The 12,015-nt window shown below is 36.5% G+C and overlaps 1 protein-coding gene across 6 annotated transcripts in view; it reads right to left on the bottom strand.

Moving 5' to 3' along the window:
- Positions 1-12,015, bottom strand: part of RAP1GDS1 (Rap1 GTPase-GDP dissociation stimulator 1) — an 86,586-nt gene that overhangs the window by 20,747 nt on the left and 53,824 nt on the right. For 5 of the 6 annotated variants that reach the window (XM_081960209.1, XM_081960210.1, XM_081960206.1 and 2 more), the window contains 3 exons: positions 8,389-8,535; positions 2,078-2,206; positions 489-614 (listed from right to left, as the gene is read on the bottom strand). In XM_081960209.1, the coding sequence (XP_081816335.1) occupies positions 489-614; positions 2,078-2,206; positions 8,389-8,535 (402 nt within the window). The remainder of the gene's footprint in view (positions 1-488; positions 615-2,077; positions 2,207-8,388; positions 8,536-12,015) is intronic. The other variant, XM_081960211.1, reaches the window with a different exon arrangement.

The raw sequence follows: 12,015 nt of genomic DNA, 5'->3' as shown, positions 1-12,015 counted from the left end.
CCTTCAATAGAAATACATAAAACTTATGAGAGCAAGCTTTTATATGTGCTCAATTGCACTATTTTAGTTTGCAATCTTTTCTGCAAATAAATGTATTGATCAACAAAGTAAATAAAAGGAATTACTGAATAAGTAAGATTTCAGTCCTACATAACTTGGTAAGATTAAATTTTATTGTAAGAACTGATTTCATCCAAGCTCCTAAATTTAACATAAAGCAAGCCCTACAAATTTAAGTTGAAGAGTTCTTTCAGTCTCATATACGTAACTATACCAAGAGTCATTCCCACTGCATGCCAACTGTTATATCCATGCTTTTTTTCTGTGCGTATTTATGTGTATGCACATTCATATGCAGCTAAATAAATAGAGGCTGTTCCAGCTTCCATAATGAGATGCCTCACCAGCCATCTTCACAAACAAGACATAAAATTTAGGCAAATATCAGTAAATCACTCAGAAATAAAGCTGGTACTCAAAAGTCTCACCATTTTCAGCCAAGGGAGCCAAAACTTCAAATATCATCTCCTTCTTATCATGTTCTATTTGCTTTTTAAAGAGCTTCACAAGTTCTTCTGCAATATTTGTGTAGGCAAACTGTTCTTTACTCGATTCTGTGCAATTAAAAAGCAAGAAGCTCAGCGCACGAAGGAACAAAAATCAAATGACAGAATTATTTTCTTTTCGGTTTCTTAAACAGGTCACACAATGCAGTGATTAATGGAGCTAACTGACTATAATGTCAGGAATAATACACCCTTCTTCTTAAAACAGTCACTAAATGAAAAGAAAAATGACTAGGAAATTTAAGACCTGGTGACCTGAATTATTAACAATTGTTTGAAACTGCACCCAGTGAAAGATGACTATACCCACAGACATAGCAAATTAGCCTTTGGCTGCCTTCAGACAAATAAGGAAAACTATCCAGTGGCTGTTTTAGATCACCAAATGCTAAAATTAAAGGCCAGGTCTTCTCCCTTAGTATTTCCATGGCTATAAACTGGTGAATTTTGTTCTGTTTCAAAATAGCAACATCTACTGCAGGTCTTCTGCTCGGACTGCTTTGTCTGGTAACCCAAGGCACAGAGGCAATATTTGGGCTTACTGATCTCTCACAAACCTTTTAGGATGATAAGGCAACCAAGGTAAGTTGGCAAATATTTCCACCAACATAGATGGTGTTAATATTTAGTGGACTAAAAATTTTAAGGCCTAGACAGAAGGTGACTGAAGCAAAGGAAAAGATTTGAGCAATAGAATGTATTTGTTAGACTCATATTACAATTTACATGGGGAACTCCCTCATTTTTATCCTTACACCACCTCTCCTGTCAGGAAGGCTGGGTTGGGAGCAAGTAACTCATTCCTATGCTTAAGGGTTAGACTCTGACCTGGATCTTCTCACTCCCAAACCAGCACCTTAAATACTGCACCACACTGGCTACCATTTTGCTATGAATGAGGAAGTCAAGAATGTTGCTAACCACAGGAGAGATAATTACAAAGCATGGGAGACATCTGTGCCCTGCAATTTAATAAATGCAGAGATATCAGAGTTTAATTTCCTCAAAATTTTCTTCTTTGAAAGAAATTTCATAAGCAATTTCTTTTTCATCACACAGAATGTGACTCCACGCAACAAGTAACTGAGGAATTTGATCCCTTTGCTCATTGCGATACTCTGAAATGTCGTTTCGCTTCTAGTTTCCTCCTTGATTAAGTTTTTCCATCAAACATTGGTCTATTGATTGAAGAAGGTTGATGACTGCCTCATTCTACGCTTGCATGCAATACCTTTCTAAGTACCTTATATGATTGTGCAAACATGTACATTCCCAACTGCACGGATCTGCACTGCAGCTTTTTCTTGAGATTGATTGACATTGTACTCTTATCCAGTGTACAATATTTTTATTGAACGGTGAATAGAGCAGCAATGTCAGAAGCAAAGAAGCAATTAAAAACAATTAAATGGATTGCTAGAGAAAAACCCAATTGACAATAGCAGCACTGTTTTTTCTACTGAAACACCCACATTAAAAATACTTACAATGTTGCAATTGCAAAAACTTACCAAGTTCTGCTAGATTTCCAAACGCAACAAGGCACATTTCAGTCAAAGCCGAATTTTGGCAATGGATACCCAACAACTTCACTAATGTAGGGATAACTCCCATGTTGATGAGCTGAGATTGCAGAGTATCTAAAGATAATACCAAAAAAAAAAAAAGACAAACACCCTTAAGTTATAGAGTTTCACTTTGCAGTATCATTTCCAATAACTGGCTCCTTAATTATTATCCAGTACCAGCAACATGTCATTGAGGCAACTGCAATTGTACAATACAATTATTATTCTTCCTTGTTCTTCAGATGTCTGCTTAGCATTCAGAGCTATCATGGAAAGAAAGGGTTCTATGCATGGGAGAAACTACCTCTCAGTATTGTTATCTAATAACGTTAGTTTTATATAATTTTAATTACATAGTGAAAAATGTTCCCAAATCCTTGAAAATGTAGTTTATGAAGGTCCCCTTGTTTTTTTTAAAATTACAAATGTGCAACTATTGTAGTCATTTGGGAAATACTATTCGATTTAGTGCCCCAGACAACAGATTTATTAACAAGTACAGTAGGTAAATAGAATTTTTTGCTGCCAACAATCCACCAGTTTTCACACGTCCAAGTTCCTAAATATTGTATACTAACATTGGGTTGGATCTAGAGTTAACTATTTTTTGATCAGTGAAATCAGTGGAATAACACAAACCACTTCCTCCTGATGGCAACGAGGCTATCATATAGACAACTAAATCCAACCACAATTGGATTCAATTCCTCATTTATTTTTTTAAGTTACTATGATCCTGACCAAAAGTGTTATTGGTGCAGGTAAAAAAAATTAATCCTTTGCAATTTAGATATGAGGAGAGGAGTCTATCTCCACATGTATACTGAAATATAACAGATTTAACAGAGCAGTATGATATTTTATTACCTATCTTCCTGCCAGCTGAATGCCTGCATACAATATGTGGGTGACCTTGTGAAAAGATCAATTTCAAAGTTTTGGTGAACTTCTAGTGCCATGAGAACTGCTGTTCAGCAAATTTATATTTAGGAGTCTCCAGATCTCTTTTCAAACTATTGAAAATATATATCTCAGCATTTCAAATAACTACATGTCTACCTTTAGCACAATGGAATAAGAATCTCATTAACACTACGATAAAAAAGAGCTGTTGTCCATCATGACAGACTTTTTGAAGAAAACAATTTCTAATTAGGTATGAGAGAGTCTGTTTAGTAAAAATTAATACTTATATGAGTATGTCAAAAGCAGTCTTCCCTCACATAATTTTTTCTTAAAAAGAGTAGCTGGGGATTAAACAACTGTAATCTGCAAATAATGTTAGATTTCAATTTGGGATATGGTCAATGGTCATGGATGGTAAGAGTAATAGACAAGAGTAAGTGTAGGATTCAGCCCTTCAGCAAAGGCAAATATTTTTTTATGGCCAAACAAGTAATCACTGCACAAATTGCAAGCCATTCAAGAAAAAAGTTCAGCAAAGAATAGGAGATAAAAGCAAATTTATATTGAATCATTGGGGTAAGGCTTCTGTTTGGCAGTTATAGTATTTAGAAGTATATACATGTTTGCTTCATATTTTTGGTAGCTATTATCAGTTGAGATATACTACAAAATTTTTAAAAGTTAAAACAAAGATTATAGTCCAAGATGTCTGGGCAACACCAGTTTAGAATAATATAGCTTTTCTTATCTTAAAATATGAGCAGTTTTATGTTGGGCAGCCTTACCTTTTCAATAAATAGAAATGTTGAAGTGGTTTCGTTTTTCTGAACCAGTTGAAATTATAGATATGTAAGGGACATTAAAAATCACCACCATTAAACTACTCATAATCTATACATCCCTAAACTAGTGAGCAGTTCAAGAATCTAGAAGAGACGCAAAATAAAAGGTCTATATAACAAATTAGCTTGCTTCTGGACTGAACTTTTGAAAAACTCAAAGAGTGATTTAAAGTCAAGGAAGAACTACAGTATGCTGTTGATACCCAGCTTAGATTGCACTTTTTTCTTCTTCTGTTCAATCAGGTCCGATTCTTGGAGACTCCATAGACCAGGGATCTCCAACCTGGGCAACTTTAAAACTTGTGGATTTCAACCCCCAGAATTCCGTATCTGCTTTTCAAATATGGTTACAATGGCCTCCTTCCAAGGACTGAGACAAAGTGACTGGACTGGCTTGGTACCTAAGGTGGGCCTAGAAATCATGGCTTCCTAGTTTCTGGACTGATGCCTTTACCCAGTACACAAAACTGGCACTCAGGCGGCATTTACATGAGTCTAATTCAGATACTTAATAATCCTTTGGATTAGCTATTTGTCTGAAACAGTATAGGGTTTCCTGCCTAGGCAGGGGGTTGGACTAGAAGACCTCCAAGGTCCCTTCCAACTCTACTATTGTATTATTGTATTATTAATTCTGGCTGACAGAAGCTTTCTATAGTGTTCAGACAATTATGTCAGTGGAACCTGCTTCTAAGAAGGCATAGACAAGCTGTATTGCAAAAAAAAAGAAGAAGTGTTCCTATTATAGGTTCACCTTACATGATCTGGCTTAAGATCATCAGCTTTTATTTTTAAAAAATGAATGGCAATGATAGTTTTTGCCAACAGCAGGCAAACACAAGCATGATTAAAATGTTTGGTTCAGCTCTAGAAAATCAAAATGAAAAGCCATTCACTGAGATTATTTATGAGTAGGCCTTCCACAAACCTCACCATTACAAAGCTGACAAGAGTATAATTTTAGGCGAGGACACAATCTCCATAGCATATATTTTAAAGATAACTGCATTTCTTCTGTACGTGTTTGGGTAAATCAAAATCCATTCTCCTTTAACTTGAAATGCTTCATGTAAATTTGGGATCATGAATTATGGTTCTGTGATAAAGAACGAAATGGCAGAGAACATAATATAGAGCAAGCAGGATGAATAGGGAATTTATATTATAGCAGTTTTCATACTGCCGGAGAAGGCAATTTACAACTTGCAGAAATTGGGGAGAGGGAGGGAAAAGGGTGATGAAATTTCTGTCACAATGTTGTGTGCAAACTTTACCTTTATGCAATCAAATAATGCAAATACCAAAAAGCACAGATCCACGTTTTGTTAATACGGCTGTTTTATATCACTTTTTTACCGGAATTAAAGAGAAAACTTCCTATTCTATAACTTGATCAGTCAAACAAATACAGCATTACTTTTAAAGTTAAGTTTCATTCAAAAGTCAAACCTAAATCACTTCTGAATTTCACTGGTTCCATATTCTTCATGTTTCACACAAAAGAAAATGTGAAATTCAATTTAAGACACTATTCTAAACGTAAGCAGTTCTCACTTAACAAACACAAAAAGGACTGGCAATTCCTTTGCTAAGTAATGCAGTTGTTAAGTGAAACATAATATGACCGTGTTGGATTTAAAGTAAGGCATCAGTTCCTCTGCAGTCAAGCAAATCAGCATGGGTCATTAATTGCAATAGCATGTGACTATGATTTGCAAGGACACTGGCTTCCATGCTGACCTTTGCTGGTTGGAAGGAAGTCAGCTCTGATGGTCACAAATACTGATTACATGACCGGAGACACTGCAGTCATCATAAATACATGCCAGATTCCAAGTGCCCACTTCAAGTAATAGCAATAGCACTTAGACTTATATCCCACTTCACAGTGATTTATAGCCCTGTCTAAGCAGTTTACAGAGTCAGCATATTGCCCCCAACAATCTGGGTCCTCATTTTACTCATCTTGGAAAGATGGAAGGCTGAGTCAACCTTGAGCCTGGTGAGATTTGAACTGCCAAATTGCAGGCAGCCAGCAGTCAGCAGAAATAGCCTGCACTACTGCATTCTAACTACTGCGCCACCGCGGCTCTTAGAATAATATGAATAATATGAACAATATTAGTAATAAAATAATATGAACAAAGGATAACTAAATATACAAATTCTATATACATGTTCTGAATCTCAATAATACTCATTAGATCATATTAACTAATTGGCTTCCACTTACAATGTAATTTTAGCTGTCATTAGAAACAGCTTTCAAACAGCAGTTAACAAGTCATAAGCTTTCATAGATAAAATAATTAACAAAGTAGAGTACTGATTATCTTTCCCTTTTTTTTTTGCTTATCTCAAATTTCAAAGAACAAAGAGAAATTTTGAAAAGGTAAAATATAAACCAATCAAGGCAACGTGTATTTTCTATGTCCTGAGATAAGGGGAGCCAAATTCAGCTCTTGAAGAAGTACATTCAATAGCTCAAGCGTATTGTTAAATTCTTCTGCACCAGATAGGCAATGAAGCATCTTAAGAAGGGATCCTCCTGCAGCAGTGTCCACATACACAGAGCTCAAAGATTTTTAAGGCCTGAACTATTGATAGAAATACAAACCCAAATCTATTTTAAATTATGCCCAGGAACCACTGGACAATCAGTGCAAACCTTCTGGGTCCCTGTACCTTGTATAGGTTAGTCGTCTAGTTTTTATGTTTCACATCAAATGCAAATCCCAGACACATTTCAAAGGACACCCTATGAATAGCTTTCTTCTGAGATGACCAGCTTAAAAGATTAGATATAACCATGGATGGCTGTTGCCAAATCTGACCAGTTCAGGAAGAATCACAGCTGGCATGCCAGCCATAATTGTGAATGCTCTACTTCTTTGCCATGGTTGTGACATATGACTCCAGGGACAGCTGTTGATGATTAGACAGAGCTTCCAGATTGTGGAGCTGCTGCAGAAATGGTAGAAGGTTCCAAGTTTGGAAGTCACATTGGTTGCTAATGTTGCAATACATAACTACCAAAATAAAGCAGTTCACCCCAAATGAAAGGAGCAGTATTTTCAGACTCAATTTTTTAAAGTGTGCCTTGCCACATAAACATTTAGAAAATACACACAGTCAAATGTAGATTTTTCTAATTATGCTAATTGATTTAGTCGGAGACCTGACGTCCACTAGAGGACTTTCTTTGAAGTGTTTCTCTTGGATGGAATTAGTAGTTCATTTAGCATTATATTGTGAGGACTGTTATTTCTTTGGGAATTTACATTATAATCACCGCATTCAGAAAAGCTCTCATAGATTAACTAAATGAAATGAATATAATGATCATCCTCAGGTTTGGGATAAGATGGAAAGCAAATTCACTTGGGCCATCTAATCAACCTATCAGTTAGAAATAAAGACTCCCTCTTATTCAAGAGAAGTTCAAGGAAATCCAGTCAATTATTTCAGCAAGCGCATATGCACGCACACACACACATTTAAATTGAAACAATGTTACAGGTAAGAAACGTGAATGAGAAGAGTTAACACAGAGTGAGAGATGGCAGATTGGCAGATGACACCTACAAGAAAGGGTATAGAAATTTGATATAAGTTTCTTAAGGAGAAAAGAATGTATTATTATAAATATTCACCTTTGCATCTCCATATAAGCAAGTTCCCAATACATAGACACCAACCAGAGGCTGACCTGGTTCTTAATGATCCCTGGCATCTATGAAACTGAGAAAGAGTATCAAAGATGTATATCTGTCTTTTGTTTCTCTTCTTCTCAAGTACCAGTTTTGGCACAAGAGCCTTTTGAAAAACCACCCCCTCGCCCACCGTATGCCTGGAACAGGGGCTCTCTATATAAATCCTTGCGCACCAATAAACAGGGAAGGAAAGAATGAATAAAACTTTGAACACGGCTCATCTAATACTTTGAGGCTGATGAAGTTTGGCATCTAAGTGCAACATAGACAGAGTTTTAAAGGGGGGGGGGGACTCCAGCCACCATCCTAAAACATGAAAGTTATTTCTCAAGTTTTGTGGTGGTGGTAGCGTGTAGAAGGACAATCACCGTTGGCCAAACCACTGCACAAGCAAAGAGCTCCCTTGGCTATGTATATTATCCTAGCAATTAGAAGTTGCTATCAAATCTTTCTCCCATTCACTCAAGCTATCACTTCCATTAAAAGGAACTACTACTCTTCTAAAAACAGCTCAGCACACAGAGAAGGACATGGAAGTCTGAACTGGGACAGGTGTGCATTGACTATTTTGATGATACACATTATTGCTGCAGTAATTTAATTAATAAAATCAAAAACACTATTTCACTTAAAATCAAGGTGATTTATTTTGTTTCTTTAATTCCTTTATTCATAAAATTTATTGGCCGCCCACCTTTGTTTTTCAATTTATACACCCTACATTTATTTTTTCTAATAGGTGTGTAGATAGATAAAGGTATAGGTAAGAGAGTTTTTTAGCATATTTCTTTACCATTCTCATTGCTATAGTTCACCAGCATGCCACAAAAGACAGTCAAGAGCTTCTCATTGGCTGGATCTGTTTTAGTGCCCAGTGACCTTAAATGGTCTATTACAATCTGTGCCCCACCTGCAAGGTCAACTGCGCTTCTGCCCTCATCTGTAAAACAAAGAGTCAAATTAAGAAATAAAATTAAAAAGGCACTTAAGAGCTCCAAACATAACAATAATCATAAAGAGAACAAAGGTCCTGGGTTATTAGTGTTGTGCAAAATGTGTTTCAGCAGGATTTTACATAATTATTTTGTCTATGATAAAGATGCTTAGGAGAACTTCAGGGAGTATAACATCCTGGGAAAACACTTATCTGTTCCAACAGTTTGTGTTCTTTTCTTTCTGATCAAATACTCATTTATTAGATTGACATGCTGAATTTTTGTTCATGGTCTGAAGTCACAGCACCTTCCTCCCATTCCCCCTCCCCTCGGAAACTGTCTGTGAGCTAAATGAAAATTATTTGCTCTGATCCAGGAAGTCCACGACTGAGAACAGAATCTGGGTCACCCCGGTGCCAATCCAACAACTTAATCAATACATCTCAATGGCACTCTGAAAGCAGGGAGTCAAGAAGGGGAATTTCTTCAACACAAGGAAACAAAATATAAAGAATTGGATCTCCCGAAAGGCATATATTTTCCTTAGGTCACGTTGCATAGCTCCTATTTTATAGAAGGAATATATCACAGGGCATCTCTAGATTTTGGAAAGTCAATTGTACCCAAATAATATTAACGTTTTACAAAATCCACCTAGACAATAAAAAAGGTAGGCAAATCAAGAAGAAGAGAATTCCTGCAAAAGAAGAAGCTTATCTCTAGACAAAATATTTTAAAATATTGCTTCCTTTAAGGAGTCCAGATGGGCTACATGTGTGCGGACATGCACAGAGAAGCAGCTGCTTGAACCTGTATCCCTGTTATGTGAAAAAATGCTGATGAGGACGAAGTTAATCACCAGGATTAGATGATCAATGTTTAAATGATTAGCAGCTAAAGGGCAAATACTGTTTTTAATGGCATTTGACAACATATATATATATATATATCCCCAACTTAAAAGTCTCTGATTAATATACAAAAAATAATACATTAACATTTGAAAAAAAAGAACATGAAATCTAGATGATTGCCACACTGACTCACAAAAGGACGAAAGCCTGTTGAGACAAAATGATTGTTCAATGCACATCGAACTGTCAATAGAAAAGATCCTGAAGTCTTTCTGGGACAGCCTATTTCATAATGAGAAATCCAATTCTGAGGTGGTTTTTTTTTTCCTAACATAAACGTCTCTTAACTCCAGGGGGGTCTTAAGTAAGCCTCCTCTAGAAGTTCAGACAGGACAACCAAGATCATGTTGAATATGGTGACCCCTGATATATTCTGGCATTATGATGCATGGGTTATAACCAGAACTCCAAAATGGTCTTGGAAACCCACTTCCAGAGAAAAAGCAAAATGCAGCAACTGCAGAACAGGAATGATCCCCCAGAAGTGCATTTCTTCTACCAATTGTTTGGCCACTGTTTTCTGAACCCATTGCCACGTTGGGGTTGCCTTCAAAATGTAGAACACATTGAAGCAATCAAATTACATGATGAGTAAGGCACATGATGAGCGGGGAATGAGCCATCACTGCCAGAAATTCTCAGTCAAAGTTGTGTATGAAGAGCAGTGCACTGGGGGCTACATCCAGATTCTGGAGGAAGTTAACACTTCTCTATGGAAGGACAAAATTCTACCACCTTCCTCCTTGAAGGAAGTGGTAGTATATTGCCACGAAAGAGGACGTCCCTCAATTCAGCCATATTAAACAACTTCAATCCAGTTTCCAACTTTCCCTCTTCAGGGAGAGTGGTTGAGAAGGTGGTTGGGAATTCAGGCCACAGGACCCTAGAAGGAATAGACCAGTGGTTCCCAACGTGGGGCCCACGCTCCATAGGGGGGCAATTTGAACCTTGTTTAAACCACATTAATGGCCTTTTATGCTTCCTCTGCATGAGTAGAGGGGGGATCAGGATTTTAGAGATTCCTAGGTGGGGCATGGCCAAAAAAAGGTTGGGAACAAACTGGAATAGACTATTTAGATCCCTCTCTGTCACAGCACAGCACAGCAACAGAATGGTCATTTTGGAAGATGACTTTAGTCAGGAACTGCATGAACTTCTTTGTAGTCCTGTAAGAACTATTGGTGGCACTTGACAACAGTGATCATAGTATCTTTCTGGCATGCAGCAAAATCTGGATTCAAACTGTCGTGTTTTCCAAAAGATAAGCAAGTTACAGTTTAGAATGCTTTGTTTTCTGCTTTATTTCTCTCATCAGCTAACTATTATTTACAATGGCTTGCATTTGCTTGCCACCTACTCAATCTTTTCTTCTATGGTATAAAAAAATTTAGCAGCAGAGCAATGGTATTAGTTAATGTTTGCCAGTTTAGCAGTTATGCCATAACATAATAATTCCATGTACCATATACTTTGCAAAAAGTTCTTCAAATAGGTCTTGATCCTAGTTTGCTGTCTGAATACAAGTGACTCAAAGCTAGTCTTCCATTTGTTGAAGCATATTGTAGCAATATTTTTAGAACAAATAATTTATGCTTAGACCATATAACCCAATAAAGTTATGCATTATTCCATTGCTGAAGTTTTTATGGACCATACAATCTAAGTAATGTATTATAATATTTCTACATAATCTAAAGTAATGTATCATAATGTTTCTAATTTGTTTTGTAATATGAATATAGGGGCTAATATACTGAATATTAACATCCCGTCTGCCAGACAATAAAGTAGTGCCTTGCAAAAGAAAATCTTGAGACAATTCCTTTAACACAGTCCCATTAGCAAAAAAGAAAAAAATACAGCAGAATGCAAAGAATCTCTGCAATGATTATTGTGCATAAAAATTGTTATGAAAGATAAAGAGCTTAACAACGTTGTCAAAATCCACATGTACGTTTGTCTTTCCTTCTTTCCTAGAAGTAAAGTTTTGGATACAAGAGATATAAGATACACACATAATGGAAAAGTAGCGGGTTTGAAAATAAATAAAGATAAAACAAAGATTTTGACAAAGAACGTACCATTAAGACAAAAGGAAGAGTTGGCGGAAGTCTTGCAGATTCAAGTCACAAACAAGGTTAAATATTTGGGGATATACCTAACAGCTAGATGCAGCACTCTTAAGGAGGACAATTATATTAGACTGACACAGCAAATTGCGACTGACTTGATGAAATAGGAAAATCTACAACTATCAATGATAGGAAGAATTTCTACAATTAAAATGAACATTTTACCCAGAATCTTATACCTGTTCCAGACAATCCCAATCAGATTGGGCAAGGACTTTTTTGAAGGTCTGAACAAAACAGTTTTGAAGTTTGTCTGGCAGGGGAAAAAAGCAAGAATAAAACTCAAATTGCTGCAAGATGCTAGAATAAGAGGAGGATTGGGTTTACCTGATTGGGAGCTATATTACCAAGCAACAAACCTGATGTGGATTAAGGAGTGGATAACACTAAAAAACTCTAGATTATGTAATGTAGAGGGTCATGATTTACTGTTGAGATG

Source organism: Natrix helvetica (assembly GCF_964273705.1).
Source record: "Natrix helvetica genome assembly, chromosome: 7".
NCBI lineage: Eukaryota > Metazoa > Chordata > Lepidosauria > Squamata > Natricidae > Natrix > Natrix helvetica.
Note: the sequence above shows the minus strand (reverse complement) of the source record. Positions and strands in the feature narration are given on the sequence as shown.